Raw genomic sequence first — 26330 nt, 5'->3', positions numbered from 1 at the left:
TACATACAAATACAGAATAAAAGGACAAGCCTTGCCCCAAAGAGCTTGCAGTATAGATGCAACAGTGGGTGTAACATACAGTGAAAAGCAGTAGGGAAGGAATTAAAAGGGAATAATAATAAGATTTCTTTATACATGCTAATTATTATCAAAGCTAGACAGTTTCGAGTAAGGGGTTTTGTTTTGTTAACTATAAGATATGTGTAACACACAAATGAAATAAATACTGCAAGTCCCTGCCAACCATCTAGCTGTTTTTATTTGGCAAAATACTGTAGGCATCACAGCAGAAATTCCTCTGGAAGAGGGATTTGAAGTAGCACAGGGTGGTGACACTATCAGTTAGTTAGGAAGGACATTCCGTACATAAAGGATGGCATAGAAGAAAGCACAAAGATGCCTGTGGGAGAAGTTGACCAATAGGTGATGGACACTGGCTTTCTTTATTCAGAATGTAGATGCTACTTACAAAAGCAAACAAAAATGGTTGTAGCATAAATATTGTGCAGTCTGCCTTCTGTATCCCCTGGTTACCATCCATAGACTGTATTGAAAGTCCTAGGCCTTGGCTACACTAACCCAGTAGTTCGGCGGCGAGCGATCGAACTTCTGGGTTTGACTTATCGCGTCTAGTCTGGACGCGATAAGTCGAACCCGGAAGTGCTCGCCGTCGACTGCGGTACTCCAGCTCGGCGAGAGGAGTACCGCGGAGTCGACGGGGGAGCCTGCCTGCCGAGTGTGGACCAAGGTAAGTTCGAACTAAGGTACTTCGAACTTCAGCTACGTTATTCACGTAGCTGAAGTTGCGTACCTTAGTTCGAATTAGGGGGGTAGTGCAGACCTGGCCCTAGAAAGAAATGATAGGATGATTATTTGGTTAATTTGGTGTGATGTATATCAGTTTTAATAGACAAAAATATATTCTAATTCAAAACTTTTAGCTTATAATTTGCATTTATTTTTCAGTTCTGAATAAGATTAGTTAAAGCTAGCCTATTAAAAAGTTCTTGTCTGTTTTTCTGTACATTGAGCCTGACTTTCCTCCAACTATTTTCAGTATACATCAGGAGTACCTCCATTTAAGTCAACTGATTTACAGCAGTGTGTAAAACTCAGGAACAGTATTTGGAGGAATTAAAAATTAATCACTTGTGTTAAGCCTTTTGTAGTTATTTTTTGTTAGGTTATCCCAATGATGAGAAAAGTTGTTTAGTGTGAGAAGAAGTAAACTTGAAACATTACATAAATACTGAAAACTTTCCCAGTATCTTCGCTTGTTGCTTTGTTGAAAATAAAATAATTTTCTGACAGTAGATTTGAAACTTCATTCTAAAAAAAGAGCCCAAAAACATGGAAGTATTGTTAGTGACATAATTCTAAGAACATTCACATCATCTAATTGACATTTTATGAACCTCTTGAAAATGTGTTCTACCAACCTAACTATTCTTATCACATAAAAGGATGGCATTAGCAAGAGCCCAGATCAGCTGGCTTGGCAGCCTTTGCAACCCAGCACCTTAAACTTCAAATTTAGCATATTCAGCAGGGTACTTTAGGGTACACAGCCTCAGGACATGAAATTTGATATCTTTGATGTGTGGGCCCAGTGGAAAAAAATTCTGTGTTCTCAATTCTCCCTCTCACAGAAAATCAGAATTGCTGAGTGTATTGCTGGTGGAGTGATCTGCATGACCAGACATTTGTAGGTGCCTGTACGTGTGTGGAGACTCCCATCTCAGTTAACAAGAGACAGATTTTGGCTGTTAATAGTTTGTCTGAATTTTTATTTCAAAATTTTAACACACATCTTCAACTTTAATTCATGTGTATATTTTAATTGTATGTAAAACTAAAAGAAGAAAGTGTAATACCCAGAATCAGCAACCGATGTCTATATGTGTATGTGGACATGGCTTCTTGCAATCACATGCAGATAGATTATATCCTATCACTTTAGAAAGATAAGAATTGTTATTGCTAACTTCCCTTCTTATATGTTGGAGCAGTGAACGATTTTATTCATATAAAATTTGTCACTTAAAGATAAATGTAAATATAGATATGCACTGTTTATGATTGTAATATAATTTCTTAGAGAAGGCTGTTACATCAAGTTACCATAACTACTGCTGCAGATTACTATTTCATTCATTGCCATTGAATTTATCATCAGACCAATGCAGTCATATTCCAATTTCAAAATTACATAAGTGCCTTGAAAATTAAATCACAGCTCACAGATTCTATCTCTTTTTCACACACTCTTAGTAATAGTTAGCAGGGCCTACTTTTAGATATGCTTTGATAATAGATGCACCAAGGACAGCAGATTTAAATTGATAATGAATTGGATAAGGTCTTGCTACATATACGTATAGGATTGTTTTTCAAAGCAAGTTATAGGAATACAAACCTTGTAGTAGTTTAAAATCTGGAGATGGACAAACCTTACAGAGTGTGAGGTTTTGTGAATTCCTCATGCTGTTTTTGGGGTTCACAAAACTAGTTTGAGTTCCTCAACTCTGTTTTCTACTGATGGGAAGCCTGAGCATCCGGTTTTCTAGAATTCATTTCAGCAGGACGTTGTTGATGCAGAGTTTTGCAAGATCCAAAAGGGGTTGGCTATTTAAATAGATAATGTATACAGTAAATGCTAACAAAATTTTTGAAGGGATATTAAACCTCATTCTTCGGGGTTTATTCTCCAATTATTACAGATCAGGACAAGATGTGAGGGCATCTGCCTACTGTCTACTACACCTTCTTCTGAAGCATCTGGTACTGGCCACTATCTGGACAGTATACAGGTCTAGATAGAGCGCGGGTCTGATCCAATGTGGCAACTCCTGTGTTCAGCAGGTTGTTTCCCTCTCTGTCCCTGCTCTTCTCATTTTCAATCTTCTCTCAGTAGAATGTAACATAATAATTTTGAATCAAACTTTTGAACTCAGTGTTTAAGTGCATTCAAAATTAAGCAAAATCAGTTTGACCACATCTGTTAAAAATGGTATTATTTTGTCACAGATTACATGGAATATATATTATTTTCTAAGGGAACTTTTTATTGTTATGCAGCTCAAGTAATATGAGAAATGTGATTTCTTCTTTGTATTTAATTACAAGTCAGTTACTATAATAAAATGTATTTCATAAAGAGGGTAGACTGAATTATAGTGATTGGGATTCATTTTGAAATCCTTTTCTTACATGGTATTCCTTTACAAAAGTTCTTTCATACAGATAAAATATGTACAACAACGTTTAAGTTCCCTTTCATCTTTTTTTTTTTTGTAGTGATCTCAGTGAAAATCAAATTCAAGCAATTCCAAGGAAGGCTTTCCGTGGGGCCGTAGATATTAAAAATTTGTAAGTAGTTTCCTATTGACCTTTATATTTTGATGGTTATATTTTACTTGCACATTGTCTTTGTTTTATCAGATGTTTTTCTTTTTAAACACTTTTTGTAGCAACTGTTGAGAGAGTCTGTTCCTGAAAGTCAAGAGCTTTATTGTTGTTTTAGCAAAAGTATTTAATACATTTTGAACATCCTAGAATTCCTTTCACCAAATCCAAATGGTTAAAAAGGAATTAAAGATGTCAAAACAGTATATTTCTTTGCTTATGGTAATCTGGGTTTAATATCTGGTCTTCAGGCCTCTTTCAGTGTTTTACTGGAAATTCAAAATATGAGCTATCTTTTCTGACTATAACTATTTCTTGTTAAAAATTCATTCTGCTTAGGGTCTAGAGGGCTGCCTTTTGTTTAATCTTGTAAAAGAGAGAGATTGAGATAATTTTATTCACCAATCCACTAGAATACATACCTACTTTTTATGTGATTACTTCTCTCACACAGTTTTTCTTTCATGGTAAAGCAAGTCCTTTGTACAGGATTGGTGACATCTTTCTTGAGATGTGGTAGCACTCATGTGCAATTTTTCATGGCTCCTAAATGTGGAATTTTGTCGGGTCCAAGACAACAAATTGGTGACTTCTGCACTTACCATTCACCAGTTGTAAGTGAATAAATTGCCTTTCATTCTAGTACAGCCAGCAATAGTAAAACAGGACTTTTCAAAGCCCTCTCATGGATTCCCTTCTGGATACAATTTTCTTCATTTGTTCTTCTGCCTGTAACAAACAGTTTCTGAGAAGAAATGTTGTTCAAATTAAATGTGGGAGGAGGGAAGCTAAAAAGCAAAGCAAATAATGGTGGAACACTGCATAGCTTGTAATGAGACAGCCTGAGACCTGGAAGGGAAACACGTTTGTATGCTAATCTAAAACTTTCTGCATCTGGTATCAGGCCAGCAAATTAAGTGGGCCTGTTGGATTAAACTCTTCTTGCCTAATTTCATGTCTAGAGCTTCAGCTTCAGAAAAGGGTTCAGAATGTTCTTTGAGTCTATTTACAGAGATTCAAATAGCTCTGCCTCCCTGACCCTAATAGTCATCCCACTCCAGGGCCTGCACTATCTTTTTTGTGCACCATCCTCCTTATCTCACTTTGGCAGTCTCTGTAGACCCTTTTTCTTTAAGAGCATCAAGCTCCTGTAGCCTCTATAATGACCTATCATCTCCTATGTTCTTCAGTGTGCTTAGGTGTGTAGGAGAGCATCGTCAAGCGAGAATACTAGCATTTATAGGTAAGGGAGGCAAATGAATTTTGTAAACTGATTTCCATACTCCTCAAGCTTCTTTCTTACTAGAAAGTTTAAAACAGAGAATTGGACCTATTGATTATGATTCTTGACTCGTGTTTTTATATTTAAAAATATTCATGTTGAAGTTTCACTCTGCAGTAAAATCTGAGATTAAATCTGAGGCAAGCCCCACCCCCTTATAGAAATGCTGCTCAAGGTGTGTTGGTTTTGTTTTGAGTTTTAATTTTTGGCATTTTGGGGCTCCCAAATTGAAGCCATTATTACCGGTATTTCAAGTCTAAGAAAAATTTTGCTACCACTAGAAGGCAATATTTTTCTGAATGATCCTTTGCATAAGAAAATTGATATGGCTCTAAAAAGGACTTTGAATAGTAATGAGAGCATCAATGGGAACTTTCTAATGTGGGGGTGAGATTTAAGAATGGCAGAAATATCCCAGTCCATTGTAATTTAGACTCCAGTTTCCTGCATGACACATCACAGAATTACCTCTAGGATTTAACATATATTCTAGTGTCTTAGCCTGCAGAGCAGTTTGCCTAAATTTCTGGAATTCAAATCCCTTATAATCATTTTGTACACACCAATAGTGATGTTTAAAGCCTTTCCTCTTTTGGGGATAATCCATGCAAAGCTATCAGCAAGGTCCTAACAATTCCAAAAAATCCAAATCCTATTTGTGGCACCAAAATGTTGAATTTCAGAATGGATACCATAGATTGTCTCCTTTTCTTGAGGTCCAAAGGAGAATATTTTCTCAGATCTTTGTCACTAGTAGAACAAAAGGAAATATCAAAAAGTTTTCCACAGAAGTACCTATACATAATCTGACTAGTCAATGCCAGTATCTCTTTGCCATCTCGTAGTGGAATGTATATCATTGGGTTGGGTGGGCTGTGTGTAACTTGTAATGACAGACGAGTGCTAGCATTTATTAAATTAAATCATGTATCCAGAAAATGGATGCCCTCCAAACCTCTCTGCAGACTTGAAAAAGAGAGGCACAATTTAAAACCACAATCTCCTATCCATAGAAGCAATATCTGTCAAGATCAGATAAATAGCAAACACTGTATTCTGTTTGATTATCCAAGAGAAGTCAGGAAACAATTGACCAATTGTGGGTTTAGAAAGATTGAACTAATTTGCAAACAAAAGCCATTACAGAATAGAGTGGTTAAAATCTATTTTCTATCCATCAATTCAGGTGATTAATATTCAACCACCAAAGTATTTCCATCGCCTCATTGAGTATTTATTATCACCAATATTTAAGGTTTGTTCTAATCTCAGCATTTCCAATGTAGTACTATGATCTTTGGTCTGCCCATGACCTTAAGAATCTTCATTGAAACTATAATTTCGATGAAGATTCTTAAGGTCATAGTAGCAGAGATAAGGAATAGAGTAAAAGTAGGAATCAAATATTGGGACAATTTGCTAATTCAAACGCCATTGTGTCCAGAATTTATTCTTATCCCTACAGTTGATGTTCATCAGGAGTCAAGAGACAGCACAGTCTGGCAATGCATTTCAGTGCAGTAAAATAATGGCCTTCCAATCTGCTACGAGAGTGAGCAAAATAAAACAAAAGTTTGGTCAGCTCAGCTAGATGGGATTACTTCCACAAAGAAGCATGCTGTCTTTCTTGGGTCTTTTTGGTTTCTTGCCTCAGAGTTAGCTCCTATGCAGAGTACACTCCAGAGCCCTCTTGCTGCTTCTACAAAGAAAGAGTTCAGTTTCCATAGAACTTGGACAAAATCATCCTTACCAGGGCAATCTCAAGCTTTCTTTAATATTATGCATAAGATATCCCCATTTTCAGAGGACTTGAGAGCCAGAATTGCTAGTGTATTCTGACAGATGTCAAACTCTTGGGATAGCTAGTTCACCTACCTCACCAACTCATACATTAAATCTGACTAGGTCAGAGATATGTGTTCACATAAACACCTTAGAAAAAAGACCAGTATAGGAAGCTCAGAACAGGTTTTGTTGGGCTCTGAAACATATGAAGTTCTCAGGGACAATTCAGCAGTGCTATAGAGACTATTAAAATGTCAGCATTTACGAACATTTACCACAATTATGATTGACCTCTCCTGTCCTAAGTAGAGGGGGAAATGGTAGTCATCTTGGATAACACCGGATGGTAACTCTCCAAGCCTGAATTTTCCTCTTCAGGAGCACTCCCTTCACCCATGTAAAGACCACCCTTGTCAATATTGTTGCTCTTAGCTACAATCATTGATGTTATGCTTCAGTTTAGGTGATCCATGCTGAAACCACCATATCTGGATCCAACTGTCGGAAACAGAGAAAGTTTGGTTTCTGTTTTGAGAATGATCAGTGTATTTTGACCTCTGAATCTTCCCTCTTTACCATACTTATTTTTTTCAGAAGGGATTACAAAAGTTCTTAACACTGTTAATTCATCTTGTGCCCTTGTGATTGAGATAAGATCCAGGGTTATCTAGATTCTTATATGGCAATCATCACTGTAGTATCTGAGCACCTCACATATATTAATGGGATTTTCCTCACTAAGCTGATGAAGTAGAAAAGTATTATCCCCATTTTACAAAGGGGGGAACTGAGGTATAAAATGATTAAGTGCCTGTGTACCCAAAATGTCACATGAATTCTGTGGCAGAGGTGAGAATTGAACTTAGACCTTCTGAGTCCCAGGTCAGTGCCTTCACTGCATACTCCTGGGGGAATTCTGTGCCAAAAAATTAACACTTCTGCACACAATATTTTAAAATCCTGCAAAATTCTGCATATTTTAATTGTCAAAATAACGCAATATACTCCAGCTGATTTCAATTATTTCGGTAATTAATTAATGTACAATACAATGGATGGAGAATGGGAGTGGGGAGTACTGGAGAAAATCCCCAAACCCCCTTGCCTAATAGTAATGTAGCTAGTAATGATCCTTTATTTTGAGTGATTAGTCAACAAATATATGCAGCTATGTGCTCAGTGTTGCATCATAGGTAACTGAAGAGTAAGTGGGGAATTAAACTCACAATTTATATTGGCTACTGACCATCTCTAGAAAGAAGCAAATTTTGATAAGAAATGTTTTCAGTCAAAAAATTTAGACCAGTTCTAATCACTAAAGCACCATAAGCACTTATAAAGCCATATTGTCCTTTATACCACTCTGGCAATGTAAAGGAACCTTAAAACTTTTACACTTGTTTGTGAATTCCCCCAGGAGCATAAAAGACAATGGGAACAATTAATTAAGCAGGCAGGCTGCTACATTCTGTTCTGCCTCAGGGGACAGAACCTACCTACCCCTAAGAAACACCTCGAAACCCTGCCCCTCCATGCCGAGCGTGCTGCAATATCAAGCAAGAGGGATGGAGTGTGTGTGTGTCTCTCTCTCATGCACGACTGCCCCCTCCCGCCCCTCAGTCATGATTGATCCGACCTGCCTGTGCTGCTAGGGAGGGGCATATGACCGCTCTCGTGGCTTCCCTTTGCTTCCCCGTCAGAAGTCATTTTTCTGAAGGGAAACAAAGAAATCTGCGGGGGACATGAATTCTGCACATGTGCAGTGACACAGAATTCCCCCAGGAGTAACTGCAAAGCCATCTCTCTTAATCTTCTGTGACCCGACTCCCTGTTAGTGCAGTTCGTAAAGGCAGCCACCTTAATTCACCCTCATGTCTGCAGTATTGCTCCATCTAAGGGGACACATTCTCATTTCCAGCTATCTCTGAACTTCCTTTTTCAGCCCCTTGCTGCTATTTCCTCTGTTTCCTGCCTTTTTCTGAAACTCTTCTTACCTAGTTATTCTTCAGGACAAGGTGATGTTGAGTAATGGAGTCTAGTGATATATGAAAGTGGGTCCAAGTCCATTAAAAACAGTGGATAAAGGTAGTAAAACAAAGTTGGCAAAGGTTGTTCTGCCTGTCCGTGGAGTATTACAGACTTGGACACCTGTGTTTCTAGTGACACCCTTTAGCTGGCACATCCATACTGGCTAGTTGTTTCAAGAAATAAGGAAGTCCTGAACTTTTTCATCCCTGCTGCATATAAAATAGCCCCCCCTCCAGCTTCCCCCCCCCATATAGTCTAGTATTTTATAATTAAGTGTTGGCTTTATTGATCCCATGTGGTCTGAAATGGCATGTGAAGGGTGCTGAAATACAGAGTCTGTGTGCCAGTGTTTCTGCATAGGAGTATCACCGCCATGTGGAATAATCTCAATGTACTATATGTGTATTGATCTAGGCTCATATGCCACATTTTTCTTAATAACATCATCATAGTTTACGTATGCCATAGCTTGATTTAAAGTGTTCAGGAACAATATTCTTTGGATGCCTTATGTGAAGACAATTGAATTTTAGAAGGAGGAGACAACTAACGGGTGATCAAAATAAATCTGTTTACTGATTAGTTACTACCGCTACCTGTGCAAATGAAGAAGGAACTGAAACTCATTCATTCTAAATTAGCATATTGAGAGGATGAATAAATAATTAGCAGGTTAAACATCTGCATTTCTTAAAGGGTGAATGCTTTTGGTTAAGATTATTAGTCTGCATCATATTGTTTTAGCTTCTAAGCACAGACTTCAGCAAGTTTCAGATATTAGCACTTCATTTGGGGTTTTCTTAGAGCAGTGGCTCTCAACCTTTCCAGAGTACTGTACCCCTTGCAGGAGTCTGATTTATCTTGCGTACCCCCAAGTTTCACCTCACTTAAAAATGACTTGCTTACAAAATCAGACATAAAAATACAGAAGTGTCACAGCACACTATTAATGAAAAGTTGCTTACTTTCTCATTTTTAGCATATAATTATGAAATAAATCAATTGGAATATAAATATTGTACTTCCATTTCAGTGTATAGTATATAGCAGCATAAACAAATCACTGTCTGTATGAAATTTTAGTTTGTACTGACTTTGCTAGTGCTTTTTATGTAGCCTGTTGTAAAACTAGGCAAATATCTAGATGAGTTGAGGTTCCCCCTGGTAGACCTCTGTGTACCCCCAGGGGTACACGTACCCCTGGTTGAGACCACTCTTTTAGAGGATGAGAAGGAAAGACCAAAATTGTTCATTTAAAGTAAATTATAGGGTGGATACTTGGATGTATGGTATGTTAGCAACAAGAAGGTGGTCAAGGAAAGTGTGGGCCCCTTACTGGATGGGGGAGGCAACCTAGTGACAGAGGATGTAGAAAAAGCTAATGTACTCAATGCTTTTCTTGCCTCTGTCTTCACGAACCAGGTCATCTCACAGATTACTGCACTAGGCAGCACAGTATGGGGAGGAGGTGACCAGCCCTCTGTGGAGAAAGAAGTGATTCAGGACTATTTAGAAAAGCTGGACGAGCACAAGTCCATGGGGCCGGATGCGCTGCATCCGAGGATGCTAAAGGAGTTGGTGGATGTGATTGCAGAGCCATTGGCCATTATCTATGAAAATTCATGGCAATTGGGGAAGGTCCCGGATCATGGAAAAAGGCTAATGTAGTGCCTATCTTTTTAAAAAGGGAAGAAGGAAGATCTGGGGAACTACAGGCCAGTCAGCCTCACTTCTGTTCCTGGATAAATCATGGTGCAGGTCCTCAAGGAATCAATTTTGAAGCACTTAGAGGAGAGGAAAGTGATCAGGAACAGTCAGCATGGATTCACCAAGGGAAAGTCACACCTGACTAACCTAATTGCCTGCTATGTTCAGATAATCTGCTCTGTGGATGAGGGGAAAGCAGTGGATGTGTCATTCCTGGACCTTAGCAAAACTTTTTATTCGGTCTCCCACAGTATTCTTGCCAACAAGTTAAAGAAGTATGGGCCGGATGAATGGACTATAAGGTGGATAGAGAGCTGGCTAGATCATCAGGCTCAAAGTGTAGTGATCAATGGCTCCATGTCTAGTTGGCAGCCGGTATCAAGCGGAGTGGCCCAAGGGTCGGTCCTGGGGCTGGTTTTGTTCAATATCTTCATTAATGATCTGGAGGATGGCGTGGATTGCACCCTCAGCAAGTTTGCAGATGACACTAAACTGGGAGGAGTGGTAGATACGCTGGAGGGTAGGGATAGGATACAGAGGGACCCAGACAAATTAGAGGATTGGGCAAAATAAATCTGATGAGGTTCAACAAGGACAAGTGCAGAGTCCTGCACTTAGGACGGAAGAATCCCATGCACTGCTACAGACTAGGGACCGAATGGCTAGGCAGCAGTTCTGCAGAATAGGACCTTGGAGTTACAGTGGATGAGAAGCTGGATATGAGTCAACATTTTGCCCTTGTTGCCAATCAGGCTAACGGCATTTTGAGCTGTATAAGTAGTAGCATTGCCAGCAGATGGAGGGATGTGATCGTTCTCCTCTATTCTGCATTGGTGAGGCCTCATCTGGAATACTGTGTCCAGTAAGGATGTGGATAAACTGAGGCTTAACTCACAAATACTTCCTGTACCTGTACATAGCAGCATGCCATAAACATGTTACAAAAAATTATTAAAGAAAATCACCCAAACATCTACTATTGAATAGTACTGTTGACCTTCTGAGATTGAAAACTTTGCTAATTGGAGTTACCTTTTATGTCCAGGTAAGGGGTGAAGGATACTAATGATGAGCATTACAAGTACTGGACTTTTCTCAGATGATGATATAGTATTCCATTCCATTCCAACTGCAAATGTATGGGCTATACGTCTGCACAAATGTGGACCCAGATATGTTCCCTGCCTGGGACATACACCAGTATTATGAAGATGGTAGCTGTTACTATAGGTAGTGCCAACATCCCCTTCAACACAAAAATCTAGCACAAAAAACAAAAGGGAAAAAATCTATTTCCATAAGATTGTTTGGAGTACATGTATTTCCAGCAACATGTAGATTTTTTTTTTGACATGTGCTGGTATATCTATCAATCTATTCTCGCCTTACAATTTCTTCAGTCAATGAGAACTGTGTGTGTGGAATGAAGGGAAAATGGGTAAAATTTTCAAAAACCTCCTAAGTGATTCCTAATGCTTATCTACACATGCAGTTATTTCCCAATAGCTATTCCAGAATAACTGTGTGGAAACTCTTATTCTGGAATAAGAATACTCTTTTCCAAATTAGCTTAATCTACTTTGGAACTGAATTAAGCTACACCAGAAAAAGGCAATCTTATTCTAAAATAAGAGTTTCTACATCTAGAATTATTCCAGAATTGCTATTCTACTTTAAATTAACCTCCCACTTTGATCATGCCAACCCAACCTAATTTCCTTCTTTGACAGGGTTACTGGCCTTGTGGTTAGGAGAGAAGCTGTAGACACGCTATATCTTGATTTTAATAAGACTTTTGATGCAGTCCCACATAACATTCTCAAGCAAATGTGATCTAGATGAAATTATTATAAGATGAGCACACAATTGGTTGAAAAACTCTACACAGCGTAATTATCAATGGTTTGGTGTCAAACCGGGAGGATGTATCTAGTTGAGTCCTGCACGTAATCAGTCTTGGGTCCAGTGCTATTCAATATTTCCATCAATGACTTGGATAATGGATTGGAGAAAGTGCTTATAAAATTGCGGGATGTCACCAAGCTTGGAGGAATTGCAAGCAGTTTGGAAGACAGGATTAGAATTCAAAATGACCTTGAAAAATTGGAGAAATGGTCTGAAATAAACAAGATGAAATTTAGTAAAGACAAGTGCAAAGTCCTACACTTGGGAAGTAAAAATCAAAAGCACAACTACATAATGGGGAACAACTGACTAGGCAGTAGTACCGCTGAAAAAGATCTGGGTTTAAAGTGGATCACAAATTGAATATGAGTCAACAATATGATGCAGTTGTGAAAACAGTTAATATCATTCTTTACTGTATTATTAATAGAAGTGTCACATGCGAGACATGGGAGGTAATTGTCCCACTGTGAGGCCTCAGCTGGAGTGTTATATGCAGTTCTAGATGCCACATTTTAGAAAAGATGTGTACAAATTGTAGAGTCCAGGGGAGAGCAACAAAAATGATAAAAGGTTTAGAAAACCTGACTTATGAGGAAAGTTTAAAAAAATTGTCTAGTCTTGAGAAGAGAATGCTGAAGGAGGACCTGATAAATTTTCAAATAGAATCATAGAATATCAGGGTTGGAAGGGACCTCAGGAGGTCATCTAGTCCAACCCCCTACTCAAAGCAGGACCAATCCCCCTTAAATATATTAAGGTATGTTATAAAGAAGATAGTGATCAATTATACTCTGTCAACTGAAGGTAGGACAAGAAGTAATAGGCTTAATCTGCAGCAAGGGAGATTTAGGTTAGATATTAGGATGAACTTTCTAACTATAAGGGTGTTAAGCACTAGAATAGGCTTCCAAGGCAGGTTGTGGAATCCTTGCCAGTGGAGATTTTTAGGAACAGGTTTAACATCTGTCAGGGATGGGCTAGTTAAACTTGTTTCTTCCTCAGTTTGTGGGGTGCATGAGATGACCTCTCGAGGTCCCTTCCAGACCTACATTTCTATGATTTTGTGATCTTCCATGTGTAGACAAGACCTAAGTCCTATTTTAAAAACTCATTTAACAGCCGAAGAATCTTTGAAAGGCAATGAGTTCCTAAGTCACTTTTGAATTCTAAGTTCTGTAGGCACTTTTAAATTTTTTTACCCAATATACCCTTTTTGTTGTATATAAAATGGCCTGCTGTAATTCCTAGGCTACTAAAAATAATTTTGAAGAAGCTTTTACTGAGGATCCATTATAACTTCACTTCATCAGCACAGATATTGGACTTCATATAAAACAATATATCTCAGGATTTTATACTACTGCTCATCACTATAGTATCTGAATACAGATGGTGACCTGAAATCCTGTTTTGTTACAAATATGTAACTTGTGGCAGATTTGTGAAATTGGACCTAATTTCAGACCCACTGAAAGGATTTATGGTTCTGACCCTCACTATGGCAAAACTCTGTGCTTTCCACCTGAATTTCAAAACAAAGCTCACTGGGTGTGAACTCACCCAAGTCCCTCTTCCTTCCCTCCACTCGCCCATTGTGGTGTTTGGCACTTTAGGTAGTGGGTAGCTGAGGCAGAGCAGGACCTTTGAGAATAATTAAACAAGTTATTTTATCTGAATGACGCTAAATATTAGGCAAATAGATGACATCTGCAGTGCTGCATTGATATGTGGTTTCATCTGTTATACAGCACTAATGTAAGTGCCAATCACAAACATTTCCCCCCAAAATGTTTTATGGCATCTCTTTGCCAGGCAGAGTAAAAATAACTAGACTTTCGCTAATGAAAACTGGGCCGGGAGACCCAGGGTCTTCCCTGGGAAAATATTGGAAAATGATATGTTTGGAAAATGTGCTTTCATGTGCACAGAGAGGCTGTTAATATTTCTTTCTAACTAGGCTTGTAATTAACTTTCCAGCTCACTCCTACACCAGCCAGGAAGTGGGTCTCCATTCTTTAAAGCTCAAATGGTTTTGATCAAGGTAAACCTTAGAAAATCAGGTATCAGGGATGGTCGAGGTTGGTTTTTACCATCTTAAAAATATCTTCTGTCTTCAGTCTTGTCTGTCGTATATGTCTGACAAATAGTGTGCTACCTTTTTGTGGTATTTGGGCTGGTTTATTACATTGTGTTGTATTATAAACTATTAGAAAAGCTGTTTTGTCATTTACAGGAATTGCAGAATCAGGTTACTCTATTATTATTGGAAGTGGACAGAGGAAATTTAGTACTCTGCATCATCCATCACACTATCCAAGGACGGGGTTAAAAATTTTGCACTAGGTTCCAAACAATGTACTGAGTTTTTAAAACTATAAACCATCTCGCTTTCTTAAGTCAAAAAGACAGAGATTGTTGAAGATTGACGTTTGCAGCAGAAAGGGTTTGGCATGTCTGTCTGTTTCTGTGGTCATGGCCTTAAGGAAAGCCTGTGCTGACTGAGGCTCTTTCGAATGGAGTTGGAAAATTTCAGATGGCCTTAGATTTGATTTATCTTTTATCTGAATGTTATTGTAATGTAAGGGATAGCTCAGTGGTTTGAGCATTGGCCTCCTATACCCTGGGTTGTGAGTTCAATCCTTGAGGGGGCCATTTGGGGAACTGGGGTAAAAATCTGTCTGGGGATTGGTGCTGCTTCAAGGAGGGGGTTGGACTAGATGACCTCCTGAGGTCCCTTCCAACCGTGATATTCTATGTAATGTAAAGTCCTAACAACATTATTATTTACTAAGGCCCAGATTTTTAAAGGTATTTAAGATGTTGCTCTGCTCTGCTCAGCATTAGGAGCGTTAGAGCCTAAATCTTAGTCATAGTCAATGCCTTAGGCCTAAGTGCCTTAGTTACTTTTTAAAATGACTTAGGTTCCTAAGTCACTCAGGCTTTTCAGTGCGGAGGGTGATCAAGGTCTAAATACCTTTATAAATCTGGACCTAAGTCCTTACAGTATGCTTTGTATGTACAATGCAACCCCTGTCCCAAGGAGATCACATACTAAGACAGACAGTTAAGAAAGGACAAAATAGGAGACCCAGAAGAAAGTATTGCCACAGCTGGCTTTACATTTTTCTGTTAATGGGCCTCATGGTAGACATGGGTGTTTTAAAAGGATTTATTTAGTCCAGGGGACTGGACTAGATGACCTCTCAAGGTCCCTTCCAGTCCTACAATTCTATGATTCTATATGAGGAAAGGCAGGGGAGCCGATGCACTGGGATTGAGCATAGAACAAGGCATGGAGATAGGATTACACTAAGGAAATAAAGGAGACATGAAAGTTTAACTAAGGATAAAATTATGATTATGAGCTTCTGTTAAATTAATGAAAGGAGAGGAGTGAAATGGTTGTCATTTTTTGTAAGTGTAGATTTTTTTAATGTGTAGGTGTATATTTTATAGTCCAGTAGATCTGCATGTGGCACTGTGACAGGGCTCCCTTCTCCACTCTTTTGGACCACCACACACAGGCTGGATGATTCCCATGATTATAAGCACCAGTGTGTCATTTATTAGGCCCCCTCCACCAGTTCACTTGTATGTTGCTGCATAAAGCTGTACTGATGGACATAAACTTCCCCCTTAGCCCACTAAGAAGCAAGAGGGAAAGCTCTCCTCATACTGTGGCTCCTGGTGCCCTAGCAGCCCTCCTCCCCCTTCGCTTCCTTCCTCTCCTTTAACAGTTCCCAGCTGATGGGTGAATTGTTCTCATTAGCTCATCAGCCCCCCTGCGTAATTAAGCCATTAAGCCATAGTACCTTAGTGATGAGGTGCTAGTCAGTTCTAGACTCCTAGCACTCTGTCACAAGCACTCACCAAAGACACTGATGACAACAGATACTAAGGGCATGTCTACACTGGCAGAGTTACAGCACCGGCAGTTACAGCACCACTCAGAGAGTACTGAAGGAAAACCAATGTTGTGTGTTCACACTGTCAGCTGCCTGCGCAATAGCGTGTTCACACTTGCAGCATTTGGCAGCGGTATTCGAAGCGGTGCACTCTGGGCGGTTATTCCACAGCGCATCTCTTCCTCTTCTGCTGCTAAGAGTTGCGGGAAAGCGGAGAGAGTCCTGAGGCATCCTGGGTCCTGTTCCAATGCCCTGTGATGCATTGCTTCACATCCCAGCGATCCCTGTGCTTCCGTCCTCATTTGGCGCCATCTTTCAACGGTTTGTGTACTGCGCACTCTGCCTCTTTGGTCTGCAGGAATGGATCCCGCACTGTTGACCAATATGCTGCTCGCTCTGACCAACACATCACGAGTAGCAGTGGAGTTATTCCTTCAACTACAAAGGCAAGAGGAGTGCGACATTGATCTCGCCACGCATAGTAGCTACGACACAAGATTGCTTGTGGCATTCACGGAGGTGCTGACCACAGTGGAACACCGCTTTTGGGCTTGGGAAACAAACACTGAGTGGTGGGATCACATCATCATGCACGTCTGGGATGACGAGCAGTGGCTGCAGAACTTTCGGATGAGGAAAGCCACATTTATGGGACTGTGTGATGAGCTCACCCCATGAGCTTGTGACGGGAAGGGTGAAAGCTTCACTCAGGGCTGGACGGCTGAGTCTCAGCACCTGGAGTCTGAATTTGAACAGCCAGAGAACAGAGCCATTAGAAGGGTGCAGCATGGGGCCATAAGGGTCAGGGATGCTTTGAGGCAGCAATTTGAAGCTGAAAGCCACTAATATTTGGTGCTATGCTCGGGAGTGCAGTGCTTGTAATGCTAGGAGGTGATTGTGATGGGCGGAGACGATGCACTGTGAAGGTGTAAGAAAATTGCCTGTTGCTTTGTAGGGCTCTGTTTGCTTTCAATTAATGGAATAAAGATTGTTTTAAAACCAAAACAATTCTTTTATTTAAAAAACAACAAGCGGAGGAGAGAGACAGACAAAAAGAAAGCCACATCAGCACTGAGGGGGGATAGGGGAAGGGAGGGTCCCAGGAGGAGGTGGGGTCCCGGGACGGTTAAAGATTTGTGTATGTCCAGGTATCGTATCCAACCTTCTCCTCTGGAGTACAGTGCAGCGGGTACTGTACTTCAGCAGGGCTAAACTGCAGAGGGACGGGTGTTAAGTGCAGTGGGTAGTGGGAGTCCGCAGGGCTGGATTGTGACAGGACAGAAGTGGAATGCAGCGGGTACAGACTAGAGCCTATAGGTTGATAGGAGTGTGTTGGTGGTGCCTGAGGGGCTCAGGGGAAAGAGTTTTGGACAGTGGCTGCAGGAGGGTGGGCGCTCAGCTGGTCGGTTTGTGTGTTAGTATCACCTGGAGTGTGTCCGCTTGGTGCTTCATAACGTTTAAGAGCCGCTTCATTCTGGCGCACCGCATTCTCCTTTCAGTCCCTCTTCTCACCGTCCCACCACTCCTTCAATTATTGTTTTTCGGCCGCAGAGTGCATCATGACCTCACGCAGAAAGTCCTCTTTAGTTCTTTGTGGCCGCTTTCTAATTCTGCCCAGCCGTTCAGTTGGCGATAACAAAGAGGCTCCCAAGGTCATATCTGTGAAGCCAAAATGCAACATTTTACAAAAGCAGTATTGTTTGCAACTCACGGACAACTGATTTAAAACACAGACACTGTTCACATACCTGTCACTAACTGGCTGACCCCAGGCAAGCACACATGAGCCGCAAGACCCCCAAAATGGTGAGTAACTGCAGGGAAGGGGAAAACAGTGTTCCAGGACCGTACTGTACACCGGGTATGTGGCTCTTGGGGAGAACTAGCATTGTAGGGGGGCCTTATAATCATTCCTGTCACCACATTTTCCACAGGCTGTGTTCATTATGGAAGATATCTTGCTGCTGAGGGTGAGCAGGGAACCAAGGGAGGGTCGTCTTCAAGATGGTGGCTTCCGCTCTGGCACTTATGCAGTTCGCCCTTCCTCCCTCCCCACCCCCCACTGACGACAGAGGGGCGTGGTAAAGTTACCCTTAATGGGGCAAGAAACAAAGCAGCTCGGCCAAAGTTCTGCAGCAGTGGATTGCCCAGTATCTCAATGAGAGTTTTCTGGAGGTCTCTGAGGCAGATTCCCGTGAAGTGAGGGAGTCAATCAACAGCCTGTTCCGCCACTCAGACTAGCATGTGATGGTACGTACAGCACACAGACACAAGCCTTCTTTCTGCAACTGTCCTGCCCCCAACAGCTCGCTTCAGTGATTTGCAAAATCAAAGCCAGTTACCAGGGGCCTCCTCTCCTGTTTGTGCTTCCCCAAAATCCAACAGCTGTGACTGGCTAGCCTCCTCTGGGGTAGAGAAGAGCTCCAGGCTGCATGCATCTCTTATTTCCGAGTCATCCTCTGCCTCTGAGTCCCCCTCCCCCTTCACATCCTTGACCAAGATTTCCTCCTCCTGGCTTGGTCCACTCTTGACTGGCATATGAGCCACCGCAGTATCCTCAGTGGCCTTCGCAGTGGAGGTGTGGTCAGCACCGAGTATCAAGTCCAGCTCTTTGTAGAACTGGCAGCTCATGGGCACAGCACCGGAGCAGCGGTTTGCCTCCCGCGCCTTGTGGTAGGCGTTCCGCAGCTCCTTCACTTTGACCCTGCATTGAAGTGCGACCCGGTCATGGCCCCTTTCTGTCATGCATCGTGAAATCTGTCCATAGGTATCATAATTCCTCTGGCCGGAGCGCAGCTGGGACTGGACAGTCTCCTCTTCCCCAAATGCTGATGAGGTCGAGGAGCTCGGCATTGCTCCAAGCGGGGGATTGCCTGGTGTGTGGAGCAGGCATGGTCACCTAGAAAGATGAGCTGAGACCACTGCACATGTCACGGAGCAAACAGGAAGGGGACTTGCAAAATTCCTAAGGAATTTAAGGGGTGGGGATGACGGATGGTTAGCTGAGGGCAGGGCAGTAGAGTTCAAACCGATGACCAGAGAGGCGAGAACAGGCATTGTGGGACACCTCCCAGAGGCCAATCGCAGTGCTGTAATTGCCACAGTGTCTATACTGGCACCTCAGCGCTGTAGCCAGGAGCGGTGCCAGGGTTTTTGGTGCCCTAGGCGGGGGTCCTTCCGCACTCCCAGTTGTCGTCAGCAATTCTACGGCAGGGGTCCTTCTGCGCTCCCAGTCTTCGGGGCACTTTGGCGGCAGGTCTCGGAGCGAGTGAAGGACCCACCGCAGAATTGCCGCGGAAGACCCGGAGCGCGGAAGGACCCCCCGCCGCCAAATTGCTGCCCCCCCCAAATCCTGGCGCCCTAGGCGACTGCCACCCCTGGCTGTAGCCCCGGCGCAGAAAGCTCTTCGCGGCATTATTTTTTTACAGCACTGCAACTGTGCAGTTTCTGTGCAAAGAGTGGTTTGGCAGTGTGTACACCTCAGGAGTTACAACACAGAAAGCTGTTTTACTTCTCAGAAACTTGCCAGTGTAGACAAGGCCTAACTTAATCATGTCATGAACCAAAGCAGTTGTGTCCTTGCCAGGATATTTGTTGATAATTAATTTATCATTTAAGGGGAGTTGTTCCACAGGCAGAAGTCTTTTAATTGATCTTTAAACACAAGGCCACAACAGAAGTATTCCTGGGGGATATCTATTGAATGATGTCACATGCCAAACTAACTAATTGTGCATTTCCCAAAAAATTACACACTTGCCATGAGACTGTTTTGTTATCCAGTATTGTCACTTGATATGAAGTCACACCGATGACATAATTTACCTGCTGCATAACTTGTGGGTTGTGTAATCAGTTGCCAAATAGAACTACCTAAAGTTATTTTGGTCTGCTGCTTCACTGCCCTATGACCAGATGAGGATGTCAGTATCTACACTACCACAGCAAAAGGACATTCAAAGCAGTTTTCAGCTCCTAGAAGAATGTTGAAATAACTGTTGATCCAACCAAGTGGAGCTTTATCAAATGGTAATAAGTGGAGGTAAAGCACAGTAAGGACCTCCTTTGCTCTAAGAGTAAAGTGCATAACCAGTCATACACTGTGGCACCCTCTTCTTCTCTAGAAATCTGGAAACCGCTCAGTCTACCACTCCCCCTGCATCATGTGTCTCTTCTGTCTATTTAGATTGTAAACTCTTGCAGGGCCAGGATGTCTTTTTGTTCTTTTTGTACAGCACCTACCACAATGGGGTCTTGGTCCATGGCTAGGGTTCCTAGGCACAATGGTGATACAAATAATAAATAATATTTTCCCATGTTTACTGACAGGTAAATCACTTTCCCCAACTGCCTACCTTTCATTTTTGATAAACTAAAAACATACCATATGTGAATAGCATCTGTTGTGGCCTCCATTGTGTTAAGACCTATATAATACAATTCTGTTGAGATATCTCTAGATGATGGAGACGTGATAGTCTTCACATAGTTGAAGGTGTGGCTAGTTGCCCATTATAAGCCTGATTTTGACCCACACATTTACCTTTAATATTCATCTGAATGTTTAGTGCAGGTTAGAATTTTTATAGAAAATTTGTGAAAAAAATGGGCACAGTAAATTTGAGATTTTACCATTCAAAAACAAAAGTTGTTTACATCTCGCATACATATTCTTACATTTTTGACTTATCATACTTCCAAAATGTTTGGACTTCAAAACTCTGAACTTGTTTTATTTTGTTCTTCTGCTCCCAGACAACATTAGTGACTTTTGTTGGATTGGAGGGTATTATGTAGAGGACTTTATTTAGTTATTAAAAAGCAGTTTTTATTCCCAAATGCCATACTTAAAGGATGTATCCATCGTGCCAGCTGTTTAGCTTTAACAGAAATAAAAAGATCAATAACTTGACACACATCTTATTTTAGTAACAGTTTTATTCCTCGATTTTCAGTGAAAATGAATTATAGATTTTTTTTAAATAAAAGCTTACATAGTTTGAACAAAATAAACCATGCAGATAAATGGGAGGAAAGCATTTTTTCTTTCATATGAAAGAAGAGTAGAATCAGATAGATACAGTCCTATTGTCTGTAATTTGATGGAAACTCAGTACAAAAATCTTATATAGATTCTGTTACATTCTTTCCAGATTATGTGCCATGAAATTACTGCCTTATAAACGGAATTGGGGAAATTGCAACAGAAAAGGCAATTGAGTAAACATAATTTAATTCTATCTCAAAATGCAGACAAATTAGTAGAAAATAGTAACTGTTTCCAAAAATAATACTGCAATGACAAGTATTGTCCCCCTCCCTCCACACACCCAAGGAATGATCTAAGGAATAGTAAATGTGAAAATGCAAAGGTTTATAAGAATGTTGCTCCTGTCACGTAAGCACGGTAAAGAGATGGACATCAGTTTCTGACTTTTACAGTGACTTATTAAGCAGTGCATTAAGAAATGAAGCCTGGATTCATTCATTTCAGTACAAACTGAACAACTTTAATGGTGCATGGTCTCCATTCTTACATTACAAAACAGAATATTTTCAAGCCCTGAGGAACAGAAGGAGAGAGAAGTAGAAAACTTCACTTTAAATTGTCAATTTATCTCAACCTCCATGAACTATGGACTTTTAGTATGCTATTGTGTTGGTGGCATAGGGTGTAAATTTCTTTTGTATGAAGATAGATATCAATTCTTAAATGTACATAGATATTCTGACATTGAACATTAGATTTTTGAGGATTTTTTAATTTTTGTTTTTTAGCTCTAAACATTAAAGATATGTAAAAGTAAAAAGGAGTGGGGGAAAATAGAAGTCCACAGTCAATGTGCATGATTATGATAACTAATAATGTTTTATTAAGAGCATGTTTTGCATGTGATGTATTGATAAGACTACAGGATAAAGCTACATAAATTTTATATAGCCCTTAAAAACTTCACAACTTTGCCTTTGCAATTAATTAACATTGCTGTAACATTTTAAAAAATGCTATGTATTAAATACAGGAAGTATCCAGGTAACACTGCAGATATGGATGCAAAAATGAGTTAATTCTCCCAAGCAACCGAAAGGTTTTTAAGAATGAGAAATGACATTAGGAATCCTGTGAACTTTACAAAAAACACATTGCCTGATGTAAATAGCCATAATATAGGGAAGGGACAGTAAAAGGGGCAAATGGGGGAAAAAATAGTGACTGTCAAGGGCAGGGGTTCTCAATCTATTTACCATTGTGGGCCACATCCAATACTACCTGTTTGGCCCTGAGGATATTACATGGGCCGCATCTCTGTGCTGATTGGGCTGCAAGCAGCCCACAGGCCACAGGTTGAGAACCACTAGTCAAGGGTACGGGAAATGGAGCCACCTGGGGTGAAAGTTTGAGTGGGATGAAATAAGCTGTGCAAGGATGAGTATGGTCTGTGGGGTAGCAAGTCCATTCCTACTCAGCTAGCAGCCTCCATACAGACTCCTATTTTGGAGGAATTTGTAATCATTCGAAAAGAGCTAAAGAAATTCTCAAAGCACTTTAAAATCAAGTTAAGATTGCAGATATGCTTCACTAACTTAACAGAGGTTAGTTGCATCTGACGAAGTGGGCATTCACCCACGAAAGCTTATGCTCCAATACATCTGTTAGTCTTAAAGGTGCCACAGGACTCTCTGTTGCTTTTTACAGATCCAAACTAACACGGCTACCCCTCTGATACTTAACAGAGGTAGGAAGCTTTACAACAACACTGTAGATTTTAAAAAGTGCTTTTTAGAAAGTTAACATATTAAAAACAAATAACAGCTGGGCAGTATAAAAGTGGACGCTGAGGGGTCTTCAGATAGCCTTAACTCTGGCCCAGGTTACTACCCTGAAATCAGAAGTCAACCTTATCCATAAACTTCATCATTCCTCAACACTACCAGTCCCAGTGTAACAATATACACTGTCAATGACATTATATAAGTTCTACAGTTTTGTCTATCAGAATTTACCATTAGTGAAACCATTGAATTATATGATTATGTATGGTGGATATCTGCAACTCAATACAAATAGGATAAACTAGATAGCACTTTTCAAAGCTAAATAACTTAATGGTTTAAAAAGCTGTTTTCCATGCTAACTGCTTAATGTGTTTCTGACCTTTTGATCCACATTTAGTCACAACAGATAGCCAATCATCTAAAAGAAACAGGAAACACTACTTTTTAGATAATTTTTTTTAAAAATTAAGCATTATTTCTTGTGAAGAAAAATGTATTTCATCCGATTAGTTTCACGCCATGTTTCAGCCCCAGGTGAACAAAAGCAGCTGTGTTGGAAACCTATGGAAAAATATGGGTTAGGCTGGAAATGGCAACTTGCCCTTAACAATAGCAGTGTTATGAATGTGTCACTAAAAGAAAAGGTCCAAAACTTTTCAGGTGCACCTCAATTGCTGCCAGTTTAGTAGAAGCAATCTGCCTTTCAGTTCTTGTAGGACAAGATTTGCTAGAGTGCTTTCCCTACTGCTAAAGCTTTCCCTTTGTGTATAATATGGATGATTTAGAAGAAGCTGTGTCAGCACTGATTTATACATTGACAGCTAAGGATAATAAGATATGGGCAAACATACAGCTCACCCTTTTACAGATTAACCTGCAGACTGCATTAGGCAAATTTGATGGCATTAAAAGAATTTGCCAATTTGTCTGGAAACAATTTCTCTTGTGTTGTGTCAAGGGTAACATTTCATGCCATTGTACTAATTTAAATGGCTTTGATAAATTGTTCCAGAGGTTAGACAATAGTACTGTAGATATATTTTGCCTCTTTAAAATAAAAAGGCTATTAACATAATTGTTAAATGAAATTAATTAGTTAAAATCAAAAGAGGTCTTAGGAACATAGGTTTAAAGAAAAACACACTGCAGTACAAATATTGTGCCAAAATGATTAAACAACGTGTTCAGGAAATTATATTTTGGTTTTAGTTTCTAGTAAACAGAAACACTGTTCCAGTACAGCTACAATAGTATAGTGTTTTTGTTTACTAGAAACTAAAACAAAAAATACATATGAAACTTCAGAGGCCATGTAAAAGTTGCTATATTACAATGAACAAAGATGTAATGATTTCTTATCCAAGTAAAGGGTTACCACAGGTTCAGAAAAATCTCGGAAAGTGCTTTAGTAAAAGCCTTATTAGCTCTGATAGGTAGTATGTAATGAGAAACACAAGGGGCAAAGTTCATTTGTATAATGCTCATATTCTTAGTGTTGTTCAGCTGCGTAGAAACGTGGATTTCGTATCTGAGTGGTTGTTAATTTCAGCAAAGTGTATCTTTCTTTTTTTAGAGGAGTCATGTAGTATGTATTGTATTAATGTTTTGAGTTGAAAAAAGGAATAACATCCTTCAGAGAAATGATTGTAAATTTTTCATAACTTAATACTTAAAGATTAATAATGTATGGGATGGCATTGCTGAGTTTTATTTCCAGAATTCAAGGGCTCCTTTATTACATCCTATCTGCATATAATTACAAAGAATACAAACTATGCAAAAATCATACACTGAAGGTTATTGCAGAACAAATGCTAGATATATTTGGAGCAGAATTAAAGAGTGTAACTAAGCAAATGTGCATGCCGTAGGACAATGTTGTTTCTTCATTTAGAACAATTGTAGAAGGAAACTGCCTTTAAAAAACCCTAAAAGTGGTCTCTCTTGCTCCTTCTTGCCAAGGATAGTGAAATTAACATGCAGCTGGTCTTCTCTGATAAATGGATTCTGTTAGGTCACTGAGGGGATGCATGTGACATTAAGTGATTTACAGTCCTTTACCTTAATGAAATTGTTTCAGTGAGATGACGCTGAGAGCTTTTAATGGATAGCTTTTCTTGATGTAATGAAATTGCATTCCTTTGGCATTTAATATAAGGTGCAGTTATTATTTACTGGAGCTTTCCCAGAGCTGCTGTTTTGCGCAGACAGTTCAGAACAAAAAGAGATTTCAGTGGCAGCATCAAGGCCAGAATGGCGTGTGACATTCTTAAGCAGATGAGTGTATTTGTGAGAGCGTTTCAGTTACTGTGGCCTAGCTACACAGACCCTTTAGGAGGCTTTCTTACGCGGCGTTCATCTCTTTTACCTATACCCTCGTAATCTGTTTAACAGGCAACTGGATTACAACCAGATCAGCTGTATTGAAGATGGGGCATTTAGGGCTCTACGCGACCTGGAAGTGCTGTAAGTATTGCTTGTATCTTACTTTTAACGGGAGCTCAGTATCTAGGGAGTACTAATGTAAAAGCTTATCTGCTAGCTGCAGCCTGGTGACAAAATGGTCTAGTGAAAAGATATCTTAAAATAATCCACTGTGATGTGTTGTAAAATGGTAAATATATATATAAAGACATATTATTTTGCTCACCCAGAAAAGTATTTCACAAAATAATCAGATGACATGTATTGTAAGAAAGAGACACTTCCTGAAAAAAATAAGTACTAATGCATCCCTTTATTTTTGTAAAATATTTTTCATTGTTGAAGTGCTACACACTTTAATATTGCTTTTGTTATGTAATCTGATGTAGCTAACCTCTATCTGCCTCTTTATATCAAAATGATAAATATCTTGAATACATTTGTAATGCTAACTGTTTTCACCCAGCTACTTTTTCAGTAAACAGAACTGTGATATCTGATATGTAGCCTGTCCATCCATTATTAAATGCTTTACAACTGATTTTTTTATACACAACCTATTTATGGCATTGATTGAAGGATTGGGTTGCACGTTGTCTTGCTTACTTTTTTCTCACGTTGAAATTGCTGTCAAATGACGATAAAGGTAACAAAATAATCTACAATGACCCTTGACCTGAAAATAGTAACTATGATGAGTAAAAAGTCTAATTCCCAAAGAATTTGAGGCGCAGGGTACATTCTTTAAATATTTCTTCTGTCATTGAAAGTGTCACATTCCTTGGTTACTTTTATACATTTAAAGAAAGCAGGATACTTTGTTCTCTATCAATAATAGTGCTTCTCTGGATGTCGTTTTAAATCACCCTTGCTTCAGACGACTTGGAAACCCAAAGCTAAATTAAATTGGTGGGAGGAGAGAGCGTTAAGTCTTAACTTAATTTTTGTTAGTAATTATGTAAAATCAAGAAGCTTTTCTGAGAACACACATTATCTTTTTATGGCTAGACTCCAAAGGATAAAATGTGAGCAACTTAGGGAAAAGGTGGCAGTTATTCAGCAGCTATTGAGCTAATCTATGATTACTATGAGTGGATAGTTGTGACTAT

At 39.9% G+C, this 26330-nt stretch overlaps 1 protein-coding gene across 10 annotated transcripts in view; it reads left to right on the top strand.

The window, feature by feature from the left end:
• The window catches only part of SLIT2 (slit guidance ligand 2), a 437206-nt gene that overhangs the window by 245693 nt on the left and 165183 nt on the right, over positions 1-26330 (top strand). For all 10 annotated transcript variants that reach the window (XM_065598181.1, XM_065598179.1, XM_065598177.1 and 7 more), the window contains 2 exons: positions 3298-3369; positions 25192-25263. In XM_065598181.1, the coding sequence (XP_065454253.1) occupies positions 3298-3369; positions 25192-25263 (144 nt within the window). The remainder of the gene's footprint in view (positions 1-3297; positions 3370-25191; positions 25264-26330) is intronic.

Source organism: Chrysemys picta, chromosome 5, assembly GCF_011386835.1.
Source record: "Chrysemys picta bellii isolate R12L10 chromosome 5, ASM1138683v2, whole genome shotgun sequence".
Classification (NCBI taxonomy): Eukaryota; Metazoa; Chordata; order Testudines; family Emydidae; genus Chrysemys; species Chrysemys picta.
Note: the sequence above shows the minus strand (reverse complement) of the source record. Positions and strands in the feature narration are given on the sequence as shown.